Source organism: Atractosteus spatula, chromosome 1 (assembly GCF_055471065.1).
Source record: "Atractosteus spatula isolate fAtrSpa1 chromosome 1, fAtrSpa1.hap1, whole genome shotgun sequence".
NCBI lineage: Eukaryota > Metazoa > Chordata > Actinopteri > Semionotiformes > Lepisosteidae > Atractosteus > Atractosteus spatula.
This window is the reverse complement of record NC_142706.1, coordinates 40305941-40329794: the sequence shown is the minus strand read 5'-3', so window position 1 is coordinate 40329794 and position 23854 is coordinate 40305941. Positions and strand designations below refer to the sequence as shown.

Sequence of the window (23854 nt, the reverse complement as noted above, 5' to 3'; positions counted from 1 at the left end):
CATAACCTTTTATTTTTACAACTAGGAATACAACAGTGCCATATCTCCCAAATTATGAACACTGTCGCAGATTTTCAAATCAAAGACAAAACCCGTTTCTTTCCCCACATTGCTGTGTCACCAAGCAACTCTAGCAACAGCAAAGGTAACATTCAATTTTAAAGAGGTGTAAACACCATTTGGCTCTCAGATAATTACATTGTGACAGCTACATATATACTTAAAAGTATTTACATAAATTACTGTATGTAAAAGTATGACAGTTCTTCGGTGAAGCTTCCCACCAAATACATTTTTAAGATTTTTTTATGACTGCTAAAATCAACTGGGTTATTCTGTTAAATTACGTTTTCATGTAAATTTCACTTCAATAAATTCATTAATACCAGACGTGTATTTGATAGGTCGATATTTTACAATATTGCTAACTCCGATTCACAGAGAACGTTGTGTAGATCATGTCCCACAGTCTCTTCAGTTTCACACCCCGTTACTGAATCAGAAGTACCAGTTAAGCTTCAGAGATCTGGCACTAATAAATCAGCTGGTCAGGACAGCATTGAACTGTTTTTTCGAAGAAAACAACTTTAATTTAGGATCTTTTCACTGACTTCACTGTTAAAAGAGACTAAATTCCAACACGCTCAAAGCCCTTGTTCTTCCTCTTTTCAAAAGGTATACAGTATGAAGTCCGACACTGACTGCTGTGAACTTTTATCCATTTTCCTTGCCATTTAGAGGAATCGTGAAAAGAGTTAATAAGCCGTTAAGAACCTGTTTAGATAATTATATTGGTAAACTTCAAATTAGCCTGCACATTATTTTCGGTATTTCTTTTTGAAGGCTACATATGAGGTTATACAACATTCATTCCGTGTGTTTTAGGTTATCATTTGGATTTGGTGCAGGAGTATGGTTATTATGAAACTTATGTGCCTCTTATATCTTCTGGAACTATGGTTATCAATGGTTTTGAATGTTATAACATCTCAAAAAGCCTCTAGGACAGCAATATTAAATTGTTCTGCAGGTTTACAAAGCCTAACTCAAAGAAATCATTACCATTGCATTTAGTCAGATATGCAGTATGGCTTTCGCTCTGAGCATGGATGTGTTACATCAACTTCTAATGGTACGAATGATATGATACTGAATCTCAACAAAAATTACACTTGCAAAGCTATCTTCACAGACTGCTGATCACTCAAGTCTAATGAAAAAGCTGCAAAATTGGCTTTGATATAAACATTTGCATTTGCAGTTTAATGTTGTCAAAATTGGCTGTGTGAAACTGCTGGCACTTACTGGTTGTCTTACAATTTAACTAGCAGTACCTTTTATCAAATTGAACCTTCCAAAAGCAAGATGGAATTTGAAAATGACAGTGCATTTAAAGTCCAGAACAGCAGACACTTCTTGACCCAAATGGTTGTGGAAGTGTGGAAGAACCTAAGCAGCCATGTTGTTGAAGCCTTTTAAGAAATGTCTAAATGAGTTTAGCGGATCATTTAATTACTACTAAATCTGCTCGATTGGCACATTTGTAACCTTTGTTATGTTCTTAACTTACATGTTGGGATACCAGTCATTTCATTTTGCTGCTACTAAAAACTGGAATAATTTACAAAGTAAGCTGCAACTATCTAGCCTTGCTCAGGGTATTTTCATTTTTTTCTTCTTTCATTACTTTGTTTTCTGTATTGCCGTAAATGAGACATCAACTGATTTATCTGGTTAAAAAAGGACTAAACAAAAAGAGCTCAAGCACGAAAACAAAGCCAAAAATGTAATTTTAAACATGAACATTTGCTGAGATACACAGTACACCCTTTTGTAAGGGCAGTGTGTGGTGCTTGTACATAAAATGCATCTCATTTTGGAGTGCTTTTAAGATCTAAAACTGCTATCTAGAATTTCAGTAGTCCCACAAACCTTAGGTACCTCATCTTCAGTATTTTTGTGTTGCTGGGTGCATCAGTGTGGAAAATTGTCCAGTTGTCGAATTCCTGGGCAGGCGGCTTTGCTTCTTATAACGTAGGTTAAAAGTCACTTCCAAATTGTTTATTTCTGATCATGATTTAACTTTCTGTATATAGATCTGCTATTGTCTGCCTACTGTAATATACAATTTAATGACCCTTCATTAAATGTTAATAGTAAATCATAAAAGAAACAAATAAAGTACAAAAAATATATATTATTGGTGATGCAGGTCACATGAAAAATCCAAGTAAGTTTTCTTTCATATTTTAACAGATTTTATTAAAATTGTCAAAAAATACTTTACTGTCCCTATCTCAATCCTGTATATGGTCTATTTTTTAAAAAGGGGGATTTTCAGGAAAGCATTGTAAGTGACTGTGAATTAGCATTAAAAGCAGAAAAATGAAAGAAGTATAACATTTTACACACTGTAGACAGTGTCAGGTCTGGCAGGCGGTAATATAGCATCAAAGCACAGATCACCAGGTAGAGGAATAGTTATAATCGTCAAGCAGTTTCTTGAATAGCTAATACCTAGCAGTAGACTGACTACTAGCCACTACCACGACCTGTTGAATGTATCATTTGTGCACTGTATACTGTACATTCTTTTTGTTTACTATTGTATAGTGTAAAATATATATTGTATGTTGTATTGTGTATTGGAAGGTACGGTATTTGTACTTCATGGCTATTGCTTTTATTTATTGATGTCTTCACTTGTTTGTACACGACAGAACAAGCACGATAAAGAATTCAAACGCACTTATTACAAATGGCAATAAACCTTGAACTTGAACTACTAGAACTCCTTTGTAGCTTTTCTGTCTCCACTGGTAGTTCTCCTGAACTACCACTAGATGTCCCTCTAGACGTAGGGTGCCAATCATGAGCTGTTTTCCTTGCAAAAATCTGAACAAAACCTTTGACATCTGAAGCAAGTCAATCAAGAGCTCTTGACAGCTTTTCATTGCTTTCCTTGAACTGAAAAACACAATTTACAAGAATCCAGCAAAGACATATAATAATGAAATTAAACTTAAAAATTAAAGCACCCTTTTTAAAGAACTGTAACAAAGATGAATTCAGATTGTGCTTTAAAATTAAAGCCAGAAAACATCTTGTATTTTTACATTTACTGTTTGTTATTCATAAATATAATCTGAATTTATAAATACAAATATTTTTGCTTCCTCTGATTAGCATTATAGTCAGTAACCAGCTAATATACACACACTAGAAGGGTTAGATTTCAACTATGTAAACTCACCCTTTCCATCCCTTTAACACATTGAACTAGCCTGACCATGTAATCACAAGTTTCTAGAAAAAAAAACTCTTAATTGTTTAGAAATTTAGAAACAGGTGAATTCTGTATCTCTTCATACCTTATTAGACAATGTTTTATCCTCAATTGATTTAAATAATCGAGGTAAATAAGGGGTAAATGCTCAAACTGGGGTGATGTAATTAGTGGCGTACAACAGGGGTCCGTATGAGGACCACCAATCTTTCTAATTTATATCCATGATCTAAATACGGGATAGTTAGTAAATTATTCATGTTAGCAGACCTTACAAAATAGAAGAATCCGCAAGCATAAAAGCAGCAAATGAAATTTGAAAAGATTTTGATCAAATTCAAGATGGTTTACACAAGTGCAGAATATTACACGCAAGTAGCAAACAATATATAAAATAGCAAAAGTTTGAAGATTCTACTTAAGAAAAAGGTGTTTAAGCTGACACATGGACAATGTGTGGAAGCAATAAGACAGGTATACAATGTTAGGATATAAAGTTAAAAATAAAGAATTTAAATCAAAGGTTATGAAATAAGGCTTCATTCAGAACAATATGTACAATTCTGGTCACTATGTTACAAAAATACTGATGTTCTGGAATTCATCAAGAGAAGAGCAACTAGATACAGTATATTCCGGGGCTGAAATAAGAGTGTTACACTTACAGGTTAAAGGAGTTGCCCTTTTTTAGTTTAAAACAAAGAAGACTACAAGTGGGCCTCATCCAAGGATTCAGATTCCCTAAAGGTATTGTCTTTAATTTTTTTTTTAAGTTAAATAACTTTTTGTTCCTGAATAATCATTGATGAATCAACTAACACAGTTCAAACCTTAGGTGTGATGCTACAGATAGCCACAGGATGGAGACAGCAGTTAAACAAACAAAAAAGTAAAACAAAAGAGTTGTTATCTGAACAGATGTACAGTATAACTGTACAACTAAAACATAGTCTTGCAATTTAGTAACTTTGGTCAAATCTGCTTCTTGATTAAAAAATATATATTTCAATGGATAATTTAACAGAAAGATAGAGGACATTTAGATTTAAAGTATTAAAAAGTGCACAAACCATATTTTTCAAAACTTTTGAACACACACAGTGTCTCTACCAACACACAATAATAGCAGGCCATTAATATAACCAAAGCTATTAGTCCTTCATTCTGTTCTAGTTTTACAATAGCACAAGAAGGGTCATACACCCACTTTCTGTTCCTTTCATAAGAAACTAATATTTCATTTTAATACATATCTTTACACAGTTCTCATAGAAGATGGAGATTACCAAGGCCGTTAATTAATCTAAAGCAAACAACTGTATCACCTGGTAGTTAAAATGCATATAAATAAATATGTTACTTTTATTACAGCTATCAGTACCCTACAGGTAAGCTTTTATAGATCTAGCTGGTAAAAAAATAGTTTTAAATTTATATAAATGAGAAGTAAAAGATTCCACACATACAAAGCCTTTAGTCATGTATATACAGCAGTTACATCCAGGAAAATGTTAACATGAATTAGAGTAGTTCTGTACCGTTAAGTACAAACCATTTTTAACTTAATAGCTCTGTAAAAAATGATGTTATATTTTTTGTGCAAGCACAATATGACTATATCATATCAAATGTTTTCAAATCCAGACCTTGTACTAGGAAAATCAACTCATTCCTAAATTTAAAATAATTTTATTAGAAATATCTTACTGCCCATGCTTGAACTCTAACATGACAGCACTGAAATTATGCAGCACAATTGTTTAGCTCGCATGACAAAGGTATTTCTCTGACTATACCCTCAATTCCATGGACAGTAAGCTCAGATATGTCCTCCTGTGTTCTCTTACTGATTAAGTCCTGATGGAAAAACTGAAGGTTTGCATGATTTCTAGGATTGCCTAGGTTATCTTCCGAGTAACATTAACTTCATGGACAGGTATTTACAATCACATGTACTCTACCCTTAATGTGTAACAAAATGCAACATCTAGCAAGTTTAGCACTAATACAGAAATGCAATTCTGAATGCTGTTCCATTTTGTATGTACTGTAACCACTCAAAGAGGAGGGAAACATCAGAATTTGAACTGAGTGTTCTATTTTACGCTTGTCATGAACTGTCTGCTTCAGCTTATCACTCTTCTCAAAATTCCATCTATACCATCTTTCTCCAAGTAAACCGAACATCAAAAGAAACATCTCATAATACATTTTGTAAACAAATTCAATGCAACTACAATAAATTCACAAAATATTCAGAAAGATCATCATTTATAGCAGTTATACCCATATTTTATCCCAGCTCTTCCCACAGCTGTTCAATGGGGATCAGGTCTAGTGAATATGGCATTCATCAAACAAATGCTACAGGCTCTCCTCACCAGAAAGACATTGTCACATAAGCAGCCTGAGGACATGTGCTGTTCCATCACAAAGAGCCCACAGAAAGAGCAGCAGGTGAGGTCCCAGGACTTGATTATTGTAGTGCTGTGCTGTGCTGTCTGGTACAGTCCATTACCCCTGGGCCTGTCCAGTGATCTTGACAAGACATTACATTGTATGACACTATAGTGTCCCAGATTTGACTATAACATTTTCTTCTAACAAGGTTAGAAACTGCTGGCTGTGAACACCCTCAACTGCAAGCAGCCATGTGCCAAATTAGTCTGGCCTCCAACATCCCAATGGCATAAAGAATGTTTCTCTTGATATTAGTTTCTTTCTGTATTATTTTGGGATGTTCACTAGCTTGACATACTGTACAGCAGGCGAAATTACTTTTGCCCAATGAACTCTCTTACTAATGTGGCTTTTAACTGGTTATACAACAGCCACTTAAGTGCCTAAATCAGAGTTTATAATTAAATAGTAGATATGCAACGGTTCTTATTACAAACCATAACAAGAACCTACAAAATGAACTAATAAATCAGTACTTAAATGTTCACGTTAGTATTGTCAGTCGCAGTCCTCCCCTTGGTAATATTTATGAAAAACTCTCATGCAGTGTGTTTGTATGGGTAAACAACTTAATATTAATATTCCTTAATAAAGTCATGGTAGTAACACAAAACAAATGTCAGTGTACTAAATTATCTATTATCTAATACTTTGACCACCAATACATGCAACAGGTTATTACATCTCCACTTTAGATCATACTGTTTGATCAGGGCTGCTTTACAGTGTATGACAGGCAGTGAGCAACAGCTACCAGATAGCAGAAAAGCTCTGCTGAGTAAATTAAAAACCCTAAAGTCATTATTGGCTAAAGTGTAACTACGTACAGTAACACACCAACTTTAGAAGCAGTGTACTAGACAAAACATGGCATTGCTTTTAGCTTGTCTTTCACAGAAAAGTTTTTTTCTTCAGCAGCCATACCACCCTGCAACTCACAACTGGCAGCCCACGGAAGCTCCTGGCCAAAATTTCCCATTGGCCCTTATCAATCAAGGCCTCCTAATAATCCCCATCTATGAATTGGCTTCATTACTCTTCACTCCTCCCCACTAATAGCTGATGTGTGGTGAGCGTTCTGTCGCACTATGGCTGCCATTGCATCATCCAGGTGGGGCTGCACATTGGTGGTGGTGGAGGGGAGTCCCCATTACCTGCAAAGCGCTTTGAGTGGAGTGTCCAGAAAAGCGCTATATAAGTGTAAGCAATTAATTAATTAATTTTCTATAAGTATATACAGTATATCACTCAGGTTGGAAGAAAGGCATGAATGGACCGGGTTTGGAAAAGCTACTTTTTAAAATGTAGTTCATTACAGTTACAAGTAATGTGAAAGGGCTTACTTTTTATAATTAACAGGAAATTGAGTGAAATTGTTTTTTATGAGGAAATGTATTACTTTACATAGTCTGTACATGTTCAGGTAGGTAGCTGAGTCAGCATGCGAAGTCTTCAAAGGAACAAGAAACAGATTTATTCCATGCTGAAAAGAGGAGAGAGAAAACACGTTTCGGAAGGCTTCACAGCCAAAACGTTGTGTTTTCTCTCTCCTCTTTTCAGCATGGAATAAACCTATTACTTGTTCCTTTATAGTCTGTATATATACTACACAGATAGATCAATCAATCAATCAATCAAAGGTTATTTATCAAATGCACAACAATACAGCATGCAGCAGTAGTTGCTGGCAATTAATTGTCTTTTCTATAAGCTCACCGGGGGGGATAAAAATCACAAAATTAAAGTTACAAAATAAGTAATGTAACCAATGTACATTGATTGTAACCAATTAATGTAGCCAATAACTTTTTTAATTGTTTCCCTCTAATTACGTTTTAAAAAGTAACCCGCTAAACACACAATCCCATTTATGGATAGATGATACCAACATAAACCCTCACCAAAGTGATGGGAAGATTAAAGTGTAGAAAAAGGAAATGCAGATACTCCAAAGAATAGTGTCATCTGTGAAGCATATTCTGGCTTGTTCATGCATGGCTGACTCACTTGTCTTTATGGATGGTGTAACTAATGGTGGCAGCAGCAGAATGAATTCTGAAGTCTATAGAAACATTTCATCTGCTTATGTAGAATAAAATGCTGCTGTACTTATTGAGGAGCTTGACCATGAAGCATGATAATGACCCAAAACATATTGTCAATGCCAGTTTATCATGAAAAAAGACTGACTGGCCTAGTAAATTTCCAGAATTCAATCCAACTGAGACAAATGTTTTACATGTTGAAGAAAAATACTGAAGTCAGAACACCCTAAAAATAAGCAATAACTGATGATCTGCGGTAGAGCATCTCAAATGATTGCACAAAATTTGGTGAACTTATTTACAGACTTCATATTGTTATTGCTTCAAAGGAGTATGAAGCGAAAGACCAAATTTTACTCTGAAATCTACTTCATGTGAATGTGTCCCAATACATATGGTCACTGGATTGAACACATAGTATTTGTTCAAATACAGTCAAATGTATGTATGCAATTACTCAAAAATAAAGCATACATTCTTCAAATCACTCATAAAAATACCACAATCACAAATACAAACTGCTTGATTTTAAAGTAAAATGAACAGTTGTCACTCCAATGTCCAGATTCTTTTTTGGAGGGGTACTATACAGTATATGTAGCCCATGGATGAAGAACACTAATTGTGAATTCAGAAATTGTTTTTTTAAGGCTCTTTGGTTTTGAATGCTTAAGAACCAGTAGATGAAACATAATGTCAAAGCCTGTATAAGTCAATACTAGGAAGAGGGTTGTGGCGTGCTCAGAAAGTGGGGTCTTCAGAATGAATAGAATGGCTCTGAAAAAAGTCTAAAAATGCATGATCTCTCAGAGGCGTCCTCTAGCAGCATTTTGTAAAGAAAAAAAGGGTGTGACATGGAATGAGCCAAAACACATGAAAAAGCTCTTTCGGATTAGTCGGAATAACAGGCAAATGAGAAACAATTCAAACTGCCGTTAGTTTCCACCATAGTGACTCAATAGATTTAGCTAGTGATTGTGTAAAATGAGGAATGTGGTCAGCAGAAAACCAAGTGTACATCTGTTACAGTCACATAACGCCTATTCACTGGCTGTCCAAAAAATACTAGTAACAAAATGAGCCAATCATAACTAACAGCCATCTCCTGGTTTGTAATAAAGACACCTCACGCACATTTATTACATATTTTCTTGTAAAGTAATTAAATGTTACAGAAGGCTCAATAAGGGATTAGACAAGAAATATTAATTGTCAATCTACATGCTAATTACACTGTATTACTGGACTCGAATGGCTTTTCCTGGATGAGAGAGCTGCCTTGCACCACACGTATTCTGTAGTAAAAGTCAACTTCATATTAATGCGTGAGAGGCGGAGGCCATAATTCACCAAAACAAGGCATTACAATGTAAACGTGACATTTGCCGTTAACATCTTCAGTTTTTAAAATAAAAAAATAAAGTTTTGACAGAGCAGATATTTTAAGTAATGTCAGTCGTGAAAGAATCTGGGGGAAATTTATGAGGCTTGATTTTTAGGAGGAAAACATGATGACCATTTCTAAATGCAGTTTGGTTCCCATTACTGAAAAAAGTTCTCCATTGGAGCGAGTGGTTTTTATTCCGAAATAATATAAATGAAGCGATGCTGGTTTCACTTCCTCTCACATCATTCCCTCACAATAAAGTTAAGACTTGAAAGCTTCAACAGAAGGAATACAGTATTTAATTTTCTACATTTTTTTTTAAATTAGAGAACCACCTTTGTATCTATGGTTAGCGCCCCTCTCTGTGTTTATGCAAAGAAAGTCAAACAGGTCCTACCGGACTCCACGATTTCAGTTTCTATCTCCTGCTCCTCTGCGACGTCTTGCATCAGGTAGGTTTCGTCATCGTACACCAGGACCTGTGCTGCGTAACACTGCTCCAGACGAGCGCTGGGGACCTGCTCCACAATCACTGCGGGATACTCCTCCCCCTGAACCTCCTCCTGCCAGAACAGCACACCCACCATCACACCTCAGCTTTTAGTTCTAATCCACAGACACTGGGCACCAGCCAAACACAGCACTACAGTACTGCCTGCTTGGAGAAAAAAAAAAACGCTCATTTTTTGGGAAGGAAAGAATGAAAGAATCTAACTTTTAGCAGCAAAGTCCCTTTCAACACAAGACTGAGGTCATGCTGTTGGGTTCCTCCCATCTGTAAAACCAATGATGTAAGCAAGGCACTATGCTTGCGTTTCAATCCAAAATGAAGAATTTGGAGGTGGTTTTCATTCCTGGATTGACTTTTTGAACCTCAAGCACAGAATTTCTAAGCACCTTTGTTTTTCCATCTGAGAAATACTGCCAACCTGCCTTACACTCTCCATGTCTGTAGTGGAAAAACTTTCAAGGACTGATTATGGTAACACCCTAGTTGTAGAAGTCACTAAAACTACACTTAGTAACAGTAGGATCAGAATTTGGCATCTAGAATCCTGACTACGTTATGTGCCAGTGATCACATCACTTCAGCCTTGGAGTCCCTGCACTGGCTTTCCATCAGCTTTTGAGTTGATTTTAAAATCCTGCTTACATTCCAGAGCTCTACATGGCATTACTGTCTAGTATCTACTGGATGTGCGTCTACTGTCCTCCATGTGACCTTCACTCAGAATATTCCTATTTATTATGCATTCCTACAGTTCATCACCAGTCTGTGGGTGACTATGCCTATGGCCCTTTTGTTGATTCAGTAACACTTGATGTTCGTAAATCAAGCCTAAATATATACTTTTCAGAATGACTTTTTCATGATTGTTCTGTTTTCTATAACCTATTTGTTTTATTTTCTTTAATCTTATTGTGATTTTTGTGTATTTTGAAGTGATTTGAGATGACTGCTTCTAAAGGCACTAGTATATTATTATAAAATACAGGTAATGGTGTTCCTGTTGAAATAGTGGTCTTAAGATTCAAGTATAGTCACCTATTAAGCAGAACAGGTCAGGCGCTTTGCACCTATACAATATAAAAATGTTGAAATTGTGAAAGAGAAATACAGTTACATGAAAGGTTTATTCAATGGGATCTTCTGGTTATTTACATAAAAATCTAAGCAATACTGGAGGACACTTCAAATTCCTAGGCACTTTGTGTCCTCTAGTATCCCTGTGCACAAAGCTTTTCTCATTTATCAAGAAAACAGGCCAAAGTTTGAGCTGGTAAACCAGATAAATTAATGATAACACTAAGACATTATCATTTGTATCATGTTGTATATCTGTAGAACAAAGAATGTTTTTCCTCAAAATAAATTCCGGCTGATGACAATACTGTCCAGTGATGCCTTATAGATCCAAAAGGAATTCCTGAGATAGTGAAAAATTATGTCGGACATATACCTCACATAAACTTTAAACTATATGAATTCATTTCCCAATGTATTTTAGAAAGCTAATGGAAATGAATTTCTTGGAAAGGAGGAATGTTAAAATTACGCTGCTTACAGTCCATTCTATGCACAAGATTCCTGAGTTTTTTAATCCTGACTAAAATAACTTAAGTACATACCTCTCCTTCTGCAGAGTACCGTTTATAACGTGCTGGGTTTCTCAACCGGTGGTTACAGAAAATGAGGGAGAAGCCACTAAACTCCATTCTGTGTTGACCTCAGTAAGATTATTTGGTTTATCAAGGTGTAACACAAACTAAAACATATCTAAGCTCACTGCTCCTTCAGACTTAGCCAGTGATAAATTTCTTTGGTTAGGGTGACATATGACTCCATATTCTCCAGGGGACTAAGACAAGAAGGGTTTCAAAACTGCTTCCAAAGATGGCAATTTCTAAATTCATCATTACGCCTTTGACAAGATGAAAATTGGTGCTTAATGCCTGTGCACAATAAAACATGATATTTAAAGGTTTATCAAACACCATCTTTCTAACAGATTAAAAACCACAGTGTTTTAAAAAAAACACTGACAAATTGCAAAATCGCTCAAATGAGGATCTACAAAAAACAGTAAGACTGTCTAGCCTGACAACCCCACACCTGCAATATAAACACAAGCCTTCTACAAACCCCTCAGCAACCAGCCCACAAGTACGAGCGAGCACATACACATGTCTTAACACCTGCTTTGTCTTTTGTTGCCATCTCCATATCTCTGTATCAAGGCTGCTCGCTGCAGGGCTCTGGACTTGATTTTCAGTGTAGACTATTGTAAATTAAACTAATCTTAGGTACCACCAGGGGCTAGTAATTAGAACTGAAATCAACTGCAAGACAGAATGTGTGAAAATATCTTAGTAATTGACCACACATGTAAATGTCATTTCCTACAGCTCATGAAGGCTATCACAGTGCCAGCGTATGTCAGCTTTCACAGTTCCCATGGTCAGCTTGTGCTTGTCCTACAGTGTGCCAGTAGATCACATGCCAAAAACTAGCCAGTTTAGCATTTTGTATGCCAAGACTCTTAGCATGCTGAGTCTCCCTTTTCCATCCAGTATCATTTGTCAACATTTAACAAGAGGGGGGTGTTTGAGGTCAGCAAACACAATTATGTTAAAAGGACAGCCTGGCTGTTGTGGTATACAAAAAGAACGAATTGGGTGACTCCTATACAATTTTAATTCTCTAAGAAAGTGTATAATTCCAGTATTGAGACAATCAGTAGTATAGAGTTTCTAATCCTTAAAAAAAGATCCTGTATTTGTGCATATACAAGAATTGCAATTCACTAACTTTCAGCAGTTTTGTGACATGCTGCTGAACTTGAGAGCTTAAATTCACACATTGTGTTTCAATTTCAAAACATGAAAACAGGATTACTATAACAAAAAGATGTTTGTTAGCAAAACTAGTCAAAGCAAAATAGACTGCCCTGAAACTACGCAAACAGAAACAGCAGGACTCAGGTCCCACTAGTATTACTGAAGAAAAAAAAACCAAAACCTTCTAATTTCTCCAGGCATTTTCAGACCAACCTGTGAATTCAGCAACAATACGATGGAAAATGATTTAATTACGTATTCTGACATTTAGATCAGAAAGGCAAATTGCAAATAAAAGAATGATGGAATTAAAGGAGTATGAAAAGATCTGTTTTTAAATACGTTCTAATAGTGATTATGACACTATTCACATTTTTTTCCCCTATGACTAACTGTTAATTCAAGGGCTACATTTAAAATGTTTTCTTTCCATAACTGTATTACTAATTGTGACAGATAAAAATCAGCCAACAATAATGATTGCCTCACTTTAGCTAGGTCAACAGCAGGGTCCTGCCACTGGATACTCAGGGCTCTGTTTGCCTCTGAGAATTAAAGTGTGTGTACACTTTGGCTCCAGCTCAGAAGAGTTCTTTTCTCCAGTTTACTCCCACTTTCCAACACTGCCTCTGCCCTGCCAAACGTACATCACAGTCCTGCGATCAAAGAAGAGGACATTGATTTCCTGTTTTACAAATACCGCAAAAAGGCAGGAAAGAACTTGGGCCTTTTTGTTTCATTTTGATCCCTTTTCTTCAGCTTCAGGTGGTGATAAATTGAATACTTCCAAACGCATTGCCCAGACTACATAATTAGGAATAAGCCAAAAAGCACATAAGCAAACAAGGCTATTCAAGCATTTAATTTGAAGAGTTTAAATGGTTTTGTATTTTATTGGTGAACAAATTGGTACACAAAAAGTCATCAATACTTCTATTTTCACCAAGGATTTGTACTGTGTCTAAGTACTTCACTGGGCTTTGTATTTAGAAAGGCTGCTACAGAATTGATTTTTTCATCATCTTTCAACTCTGCTGCTTTGGTCTTGTGGTAGTCGCTTTTGTTGTTGTTTTAGTGTGTCAAAGTATTATTATAATCCAAGTGCTTGATCATATTTTAACACATTACCCCTCAATGTTGTAGTAGAAAGGATTGTCCTGGTGAAAGATCATCACTATCCGATAGGCATTATCAAAAATACTTGCAGCAGTTCCTTAACTTCTCTGCTTCAAATATAATGCATTCTGTGCAAGCCCACAATAATTGGAAAACTGCCTTTTCTGACTGGTATTTCCAGAAGTAAATAAAAGACAGACTTCATTTAGTCAATTCCCTCTTAAATAAATAGCAAGGGGTCCTCCATTAAGGGAGCAAAAATCCAAATGTATTTCAAAGTAAGAGGAAAAATCTGAACACGGAAAAATTGCTTTATGAACTGTTACTCCTAATGCAGACAATAATAAAAACAGTTTAATTACATGTGAAAAACAATAAGTTTTTTTAAGAAACAATCCTGGAAAACTCACTGTTAATATGTAATAAGCCATGACCACTTCCTATGCAGGGGTACAGAGCTACCATTGTACTCGGAAAACACAAGGATGTCATGCCTTTTGAACAAACAAGCTACTACAGTACTTCTGTTTGTAGAAGGAAGTAACTTTATAAATATTATTTCATTTTTAAACAGCATCAAGATGAGCACTTCTGAAAAAAATACATATATACATATTTACTGTACAGCTGGATAACACTATTGCCCAAGCCTTTTGTTTTGAGGTTTTGTTTTCCTGTAAACAAGTGCAGAACTATAGTACTCTAGCTAAGTGGTGAAGCTTCTTTTTCTTCAGGAATGCAATTATGAACTCACTTTGCCAAATAAAACAGCAGCGTTTATATGGAAAAAAACACATTGTGGCACTTCGATGTGACCTAAATATGATATTAAACTTTCAGGTTTCCTTTCTGGTGCCAAATTTGAATTCTCTTAAAACATTACATATAACCTTCCATAAACTAAGCATCTATATAACAAAGTTAGTTCCTTGCCTATTCCACAACTTTCGGTTACATGCTGTATGTTCATGCTTGCTCGCGTAATCATGGCTGTGTCTGGACCAGGACCTTTTTCAATCGATCCACTGAGCTCTACATACTTCTGATGTTCAGTTACCTGCTGTGGGTTCTCCATCGCACTGACATACTCCACCACCGGACCTCCGCCATCAACGACCACCACAGAGGTCATAACGCATTCCCTTGGGAGTTGGCCGTTCCCTCAGCGCCGTCTTCTCCCACCCGTCCTTCCTCCTGCCGCCCCTGCTCTCCTCCGGCCCGGCTTCCCTGCCTGCAGCGCTGTAGCCGCGGCCCGCGCAAACTGGAGAGCAGACAGAGAGAGAGAGTGGTGTGGATGAGTCAGGGTGCTGATGTGCTGCCGGCTGCCTCTTCTAGGTTACAGGAACTGAGATGGAGAAAGATGTAAAGCCCAGCGCACAGGAGCAAACATGTTTCCTGATACACTCCTTCGTCGTGTAAGATGGCTGCTTCTGCATTTCCAGAAACTAGCAGTCATATTTCCAGGCTTTCTTCTAGTCTGAGAAACATTTTCAGCAAACATGCTTGCTTGTTTCTGGAAACGCAGCAGCTGGCATTGATACATAAAGAAAGAGTGTAACAAGTTTCCTCGTGTATGCTGGGCTCAGAATGTGACTTTGCCAGATGGTAAAACTGATTTCTGCGGAAGACACTCTGCTACAGTTGACGCCGCTGACAGACCAATGAAAAACCACATTTGTAAGTGATCACTTAAACTTTGCCCATTTAAAATATTATGATCTCCTCTTCTCTCTCCACAATTTAGGGTCCGCTGTCTTGTCCATTTAACTGTTTCTGTGCCTCATCCTTTTCGGAATATTTACTTAAATTATAAGTACAATAAGAATTTCAATCATTCAGAAGTAGACAGGACAGGAGAAATTACAGCATGATGCTTGAAAACGTTCCTTGAATACCTTTGAAGAAATATGTTTCGGAAAGGATTTATTTTTTTCATACACTTGGCTAAGTAATGAAACACTAAACTCTAAGGCATTTCCAGCACATTGCCAAATTCTCACTCAATGCATAAATTTACCTTTAAAACAAAAACCAGTACTTTTTCTTTATTCAGAAAAGTGTTCTCAAGGAAAACAATCTGGCCTACCAAATATAAAGACCACTTAACTTTGACAAAGAACTGTTTGTTAAAATCTTATTAGAAGGTAAAATATAATCCAAACTGCTAAACCTTAATAGTGTTTTCATTTAAGTTCTAAATTTACCTAAATTAAAACATAAATATACAGAAATGTGGAACAATTTAGAAAAACAAATGAACACTGCTGAAACTGGTTTATTTAAAAGCTGCTCCATTAAAAAAAAACATACTTTAATTGACATACCCATACACAAATATACCTAAGTTGACTGCAGCCCCTGACATAGCTGCAGTGAGATGTGCTATTACCTTCTTCTCTACTTTAACTTAGCATACAATTACTACCCTGTCTACAGTTGTGTAATTGTGTTTCTGATTTTTTTTCTAACATCTATTTGTGTTTCACAAGCCAATAAATATACCCATCTAAACTATGTTCGCATGATCTTCCAACACATAACTACTGTACCCAATACTGATTTTTCTTGAATTACAGACTACACATTTATATGTGGCATGAAAAAAAATGTTACATTTCTTCAATATTTTCAGTTTTTCAAGGGTTTTTCAGATTTGTGTTGGAAATTGCTAAAATACTGAGGTTTTTTTTTTTACTGGCTGCGAATCTGCCTCTTGCCCTGTTTGGATTGCAGTGTAATGGTGCTTATACTTTAGAAGTGACACCTTTTCCTCCTGTTTCTTATTCTTATTTGTTAAAAATACAAGAATACTCAACTGTTGTTAACAAATAATACAATTTAAATCAATTTCCATTTTTATTTACCTAACAGAAGTGCTGAAAAATGGTACTCTAGCAGTGTAGCTGAGTTTCCTGTTTATTATGTCTGCTATTTCACATTATAGATTTTTAAAAGCACTCCAGAAAGCCGGCTAGTCCCCAGGGGATTCCTCTGTTAAAAGCAAACAAAACCATTAAGAATATATTCGAGCATTTTAGAACAAAGCAAGGAATTTATTCGACATGAGTGAAGAAATTAGGCGTCCGCTTCCCATTTGTCATTCTATTTCGTGCCCGTGGTTAAAAAGCCTCAGGACCACTGAAAGTAAGGTACTGCATAAAAAGGGGGAAAAGTAAATGAGGCCTCATATTAGATACTCTGTCGATATTAACAGCAGAACACGTGCTGTTTATCAGCAATCCTCAAAATCTTTCCGTCTCTTTCAGGTCACTCATTGTTATGAGAACTTCTATGTCTTTTGTTAGAAACCCATTGTGCTCTACTAGCCTTCCACATATTGACATACCCTTTCCGGCGAAAAAGAAAGACAATTCAATTCATCACAGTATGTTTGTTCCACGAGAGAAAGTCGCATGATTATCCAACATGAGATTTGCCATCTTAACAGAGATTGAGATACATAACGGTTTAATCTTCAGTTATTTCATTTAGACGCTTCGCATGTTGACCTTTGGACAATTATTCTCAAATGCTCAAAGAATGATATATTTGTTCCTTAGATCTTTCGAGGTGCAAATCTGGAGGAAAGTATAATTTCTTACAGGGCTCACTAATCTAGAAGAAGAACAGTAGAACAGTGAACATGTATCTGAGATGCCAATACAGAAATGGCTGAAATTCTGGGCAAGAGGCATTACTGAAGCCCTGACAGTGTTGTTACTCTACCCATTTGTGATGCTGACTCACCCAGGGTCCTGGGTTACAGAGAACCCTAAGTACTTCTAAGGGGAAATCCTTATGAAGTTCCTCCCACCTCCCACCAAAGCCAATAGTGATGGGTTATGCAAAATTTTCCATACCCTTAAGAACAAGAATGTTGCCCTTTTGTCATTAATCTGTGCTGTTTGAAGCAGCTCTTTTACAGTGCCGACACAGGGACCGTACAATGCCAACAGCTGTAATACAGCTCAGGTGAATAAGAAGTGCCGCAGTGCTCCCATGTTGACCTTAAGAGCACCTTTTCCCGAGTTTAGTGGTCTTAGCAGGTCATAGTCCAAGCCAGTGTGTCGCAGCTGCTTCAGAGGAGGGAACAAGCTGTACGGGGTACTGAAGCTCCTACAAACTCTGTCCTGTGCTCTGGAACTGCTCGCCACCATTTCCACGCAAAGTGGGCCACAGAAACAAAACAGGAAGAGTTTCAGTCACGCTCCTGTCTGTAACAACAGATGCCATGGCAATGGTAAGCCCCAGTAACTGCCACCTTGTTTACCGTCTGTGCTCCAAAACACGACCGGATCCAAAGAGTGCCTGTGTGAACAAGCCACCTCTCCACCACCCCTGTAACTGTATGGCTTTTTAGTTGTTTGGAAAAGTAATAAAGCACCTATTGTGATACAGTTCACAGCATCAAAACACAGCTGTGTGGTGCCTGCTGGTGTCAGGCTAGAGACATTCTCTTCTCTGATGAATGCATTAGGAGAACTTGTATTTTTTTTCTCATTTGTAGTCTCTTATTTGTGGGCTACAGCTTAGTATGAGAAAAGTGGACATTAAAGCGCTGATTCCGGATTGGGTGGGTGGTGGGATCTTAAATTTAAAGGAATGCTCATCTTAAAAAAAAACAGTATGGAGGAGTGCCGATAAAAAAGAAAGGTTGACATGCCTGCTCAACCAGAAAAGAAGCTCTGAGGAAGTGCAAGGGCAAGTGAAGTTGCCACTAGCTGACTCTGAGCATGCGTCCCCCAATCTGTGATCAACTGGCTGACCAAGACTGGGTCATATTGAGCTGCTCAGGACCCTGAAATTACCATGCAAAAAAATCACAAACACGCTTTTTCACAGCCTCCTAGAAACAAAAATACTTATTTAATCCTCTGTTCGACACTAACTCTGCTTTAAACATACATTGAAAACCAGTGTGCAATTCAACAGTGCACTTTCGTAATTTATGTAGTTGATCTTCATCACTCCCTCCTGCAGGGGTTTTTGTAACCAGGATCTGAGTTGACTGACAGATGCCAATTATCTACTGGTGAAGTATAAATAAATGGCTAATGAATGATTCCATTTTTTTTTAAATCACGGTAAGGATGTTGAATTTTTTGTTAATCCAGTTTACGGCCTGAAAATGGTTGCAAGCAAATAAAGGACAGATTAAAGTTAAATACAATTTACCACTATGGAATTTCTTTCCAAGTAACTCTGCTTATGGTTTGTATTGTAAAATATTACAAGTAACCTCCATCAGTTAGATAGATGGGCTCTCTGGGGAGGTCTTGAAAGTAGTTTGCAGCAAAAGACAATTCACTAAATTGTTGTCGTTGTGCTTGCATGAGATAAAATACTCTTCTTTGGCTGTAAGTGCTGAATTCCCTTAGACTTCCAAAAACAATGACAACATATTTATATTTTCCTACAGAATGACCTTTCCCAACAGAGACAAATTTATGTTGCCTGATCAACTTGACCTCTCAACACAGCTGAACTGAATCCACAATGAGTTTAGCTCAGCTGTTCTGAGGAGTCAAACTGAAGTGGAAACACTTGGTTGTCACACACTGGCAACCCTGAACCGGGCTGCCACATCCCCAAGTCCCCAAGACCAACATACCGATTTGCAGTAAGATCAGTAGAAAAGGATCTATATGTAACATAAACCAAAAGAGAAATTAAATAAGGTTTAAAAATAGATTTTGTCAAATCTATAGCAAAACACGGTTTAGAAATTCAATTTGACACAGGAGACTTAGGCATTTACAGGCACTTTATATCTAGAATAAACTGTATTGTTCTAATTGATGACTGCCTTCAAGGGATGTAATGCAATGACAAACATTAAACTGGCAAAGCAAAGTTGCCTGCAAGCAAAAACAAACTTATCACCTGTCATTAAACTGCATTGTCCTCATTATGTTACGAATCATATCACTGTAACAGTAACAATCAGCCTGCAAGGCAAAGGATTAAGCACTAATGATTTCATAACCTAGCTTCCTTTTAAAAGCTGGAAAGTACTGTAACTTTTTAACAAAAGTTCCCTTTTGGATAACCGTCTGGCATCTCCTCAATAAAATGAAACTTGCTGCCCAGAAAAGAAGTGCAAGTAATACTACAGCAGTCACATGTTTTATAATACAGGTTCTGTGCAGAAGTCCAGCCCAATCCCGGTGGGTGCAGTTTGCAGTAATGACTCAGGCTGGCTCTACCTACTGTACCTCCTGGACTCTCAGTGCCGAGGCCTTGACACTGACATTCCATGGACTGGGAATCTTACCTCTGCCTCCTCATGTCCCCTGTCAATGGCGTTATGTGCGGGGCTCGGTACATTTGCAAACAGCCACTGCAAACAAACTAAACTGAGATCAGGAACTCTGGGAAAGACTTAACTCCCAACTGGCCTTTAGCCATTTCTGTACATCCGCAATGGAAAGATTATTTTTATCATTCAAATTATTCTAATATTTTTGGCCAGATGTTTTTTTCCTCAAATGTGTAATCCAAACACTGTTCTAACGTAATCAAAAAAATTACTTCTTACCAGATGATTTCAACAAGGTTTTGGATTTACCTTCTCTTTACCAAGAATAACATTCTTGATTTACTTGTATTGTACTCCAGTTACATCACACTCTTGACATTAATACAACTGGATTTAAAAAAACCCTTTCAACTCATAAAATCCCAAAGCATTATACATTTAGAAGTAGGCGCACTTCATTACCTATTGTATTTCTGTGCCAACGTGGGTGGCAGTGGTGCCCATTACAAACCAGAAGCCTCACAATACAGTAGATCGGGCGAAGACGCACAATAAGTTCATCACCAAATGAATTCACATGGAACACAAGTCAGACTGTGGAAACCCAGAGCAAGATTTAGCCAGTTCAACAGGGTTTCTACCCCTACCCTTATGAAAAGTGCCATGTGATCCTAAATATTTATGTCTCACATCTCATCTGAATGATGGCACCACCAACAGCACAGTGTCCTTAGTGTGGCACTGATTCAGAAATTCCAGACCAGAAGTATGAGTGACACAGTGACACTTACTAACATCTGTTAATGTAGTTCATTCTATATCTTTGATGTCTGTACCAGCTACACTTTCCTTGGATAAAAAAATTATAAAAATTATATCTGACTTGTTGTTGACACATTGAATAGTCATCTCACTTTTGAAGTCTTTCAGGATTTAAACATTTACAAAGAACTGAAAAGGCTCTTATTGAAGTTCCTGATCTGACTCTGACTTGAGTATCTGATTTGACTACATTAGGCAATGCAATCTGCAAATCACGTTACTGTATGTACATTAATGCAGAGTTTGTTTTGCATCTCTGGTTCTTCCTTTTGAAGGTTCTCATTTTATCTTGCTGAAATCCGACACTGTACCTTGTACGTTTAATTCTCAGTTCTTTTGTCTGGTTGACATTCAGGGCCAGATTGTTGTCAAGGCACCATCTTGTAAGATGCTCCACCTCACTCCTGTATGCAGACTCATCGTTGTTGTTGATCAGCCCAACAATAGTGGTGTCATCTGCAAACTTGATGATGTGGCTGCTGCTTTAAGTGGCTGTACAGTTGTAGGTGAACGACAAGTATAGCTTAGGACTGAGCCAGCAGCCTTGTGGATCGCTGTAGCGGAGATATTGTTGCCAATTTTCACTACCTGGGATCTGCCCGTCAGGAAATCCAGTATCCAGTTGCAGATGGAGTTGCATGAGCCCAGATTCCTGAGTTTTGGGTCAAGTTTGGCGGGAACAATTGTGTTGAAGAGCGAGCTGTAATCAATAAACAGCATCCTAACATAGGTGCCCCATCCGTCTAAATGTTCTAGAGCAGTATGAAGTGCTAGAGATATGGTATCATCAACTGACCTATTCGGGCGGTAAGCAAACTGAAGTGGGTCAAGGGAGTCTGGGATAGAGCAATTTATATAGGACAATATTAGTCTTTCCATGTACTTCATGACCACTGAAGTGGGTGCCACTGGGCGGTAATCATTTAAGCAAGTTTCCTTGGTCTTCTTGGGAAGTGGTACAATTGTGATTTTCTTAAAGCACTCTGGTACAACTGACAGGGACAGAGAGAGGTTAAAAATGTCAGTGTACACGGGAGATAGCTTGTCTTCACAGGTTTTAAGGACACGAAGGGAGACACCATCTGGGCCGGCTGCTTTGCGGGTTTTCACTTTCTTAAAGGCTCTACGCACTTCATGTTTAGAGAGTCCCCTGGTTCACAGGCAGCCTTGATAGCTGGGGAGGTGTTCTGAGCCTCAAAACAGTGAAAGGGTTCAGCTCATCTGGTAGAGATGCTTCAGTGGAGGAAATACCGCTGTTGTTGCCTCTGTAGTTCGTGATAGCTTGCAAGCCTTGCCACATGCGCCTTGAGTCACCCTCAAGCTGTTTTTCTAATTTGGCCTTGTATTCCCGCTTTGCCAGTTGAATAGCTTTCTCCAGGTCGTACCTTGATTTTTATACAGTTCTCTGTCACCTGATTGGAAGGCAGCAGACCGTTGGAGCGAACGTCTTTGTTGATCCAGGGCTTCTGATTGGGATATATCCGGATCTTCTCGGTAGGAACACATCTATCTGTCCACACAGTAGTTGACGTAGGATGTGACCACCCCTGTATACTCATGTATTGTCTGACCAGCGCTGCATGGTCTTTACTGCAGGTGGCCTGCTCTTTAGCTCCTGCTTGTAAACAGGAAGAAGGAGCACAGAGGCGTGGTCAGACTACCTGAAATGCGGTTGTTAGATGAAGTGGTATGCTCCTTTAAAGGTGGTTTACCAGTGATCCCATGTGCTATTTCCTCTAGTGGAAACAGAGACGTGTTGAAAGTACTTTGGTAGTACTTTTTTAAGGCTTCAGTGGTTAAAGTCCCCCGCCACGATAGAAACAGCTTCCGGATGCATGTTTTCGGATTTGCTGATAACGCTGTACAGCTCGTTGAGTGCCGATGCAGTAGCATGCGGGTGAATGGACACAGCGGTCATAACAACACAGCCGTAAATTCCCTCGGTAGGTAGAAAAAGGGCGACATTTAATAGTGACGTATTCCAGATTAGATGAGCAAAATCTGTAGAGAATTTCTACGTCTGTGCACCAAAGATTATTAATCATGAAACACACTCCACCTCATTTCTCCTTGCCGGTAGAACCAGCTGTGCGGTCCATTCTGTAAAGCGTGAATCCAGCGGGGTTGTACAGCGGCATCGGGAGCGTTGGGCATCAGCCAGGTTTCAGAGAAGGCTCTGCGTGAGATGGCTCCTCAGTATCTATGTTATCTTTTTGCCCCCTTCCAGCTAATGTTAGTTTGTTACACATTCCCAAAATTAGTCTACACCGGGGGTGAGAAAAAACTGCTGTGGTGGGTTAGATTTGAAAAGTACTAAACGATATTGTATCATTTACAGTGTTTTGTTTTTGTGTTTATTTTACAGTAACCTTCTCGTTAAAATGCAATTAGCAGTCACGGCTTCTTCACTTAATATTTGTCTAGCAAAATATATTCATTAACCTCTGAGCTTTGAATGTTTTAACATCAACTGCAATAATCAAACAACAACAAATACTTGTGATTACTGTACAGTATGTATATCTCCATTCTATTCTGGTTAAAATGTTATTGCTGGGACATCTCATTCAAGAACTGGCCAAAATTAATGCAGAACTGTGTACACTTGCCATACAAATGCTCAATTTGTACTAATGTTTGCTATGACAAGTCATACATTTTATTACCCGTTTTTTGCAAAGCCATTCACAGTACAAGAAACACATTTTGCTTCATAGCTGCTTCCCTAGTGCTTTTGTTTACTTAGCGATTTTTATTGTTGAATATTCTTTTAATACTTAACATTATATAGGCATAATATGTTACCAGTGTTTTTGGTGTCACATAAGCAAATAAGGAAAGCAATGCCCTTGGCTATAAAAGTTCCAAGTGATAGAAAGGACAGAAAAAGTCAACTAAACTTGAACTAAACTGAACTGTGTGTATGTTCAAAGCTTATAATTTTCATATATTTTATTTTTCCTGTTAACCAAATAAAATGGGCTAATTAGGTATCAAAACATGCAACTGATTTGACAATTCTGAACTTTTAAGTTAACACTGAGCAGTACTGGGTGATTTTCTAGGCCTTGGGGATGAGTCACAAGATTACAAACATAAAGAACGGGAATTTAAATTTCACATTCCCAACGGGTTTTTTT

The 23854-nt window shown here is 37.6% G+C and overlaps 1 protein-coding gene across 4 annotated transcripts in view; it reads right to left on the bottom strand.

The window, feature by feature from the left end:
- The window catches only part of elf2a (E74-like factor 2a (ets domain transcription factor)), a 57069-nt gene that overhangs the window by 14274 nt on the left and 18941 nt on the right, over positions 1 to 23854 (bottom strand). For all 4 annotated transcript variants that reach the window (XM_088926504.1, XM_088926501.1, XM_088926502.1 and 1 more), the window contains exons 2-3: positions 14691 to 14894; positions 9576 to 9741 (exon numbers count right to left, since the gene is read on the bottom strand). In XM_088926504.1, coding sequence (XP_088782630.1) covers positions 9576 to 9741; positions 14691 to 14765 — 241 coding nt within the window. In that variant the 5' untranslated portion in view covers positions 14766 to 14894. The remainder of the gene's footprint in view (positions 1 to 9575; positions 9742 to 14690; positions 14895 to 23854) is intronic.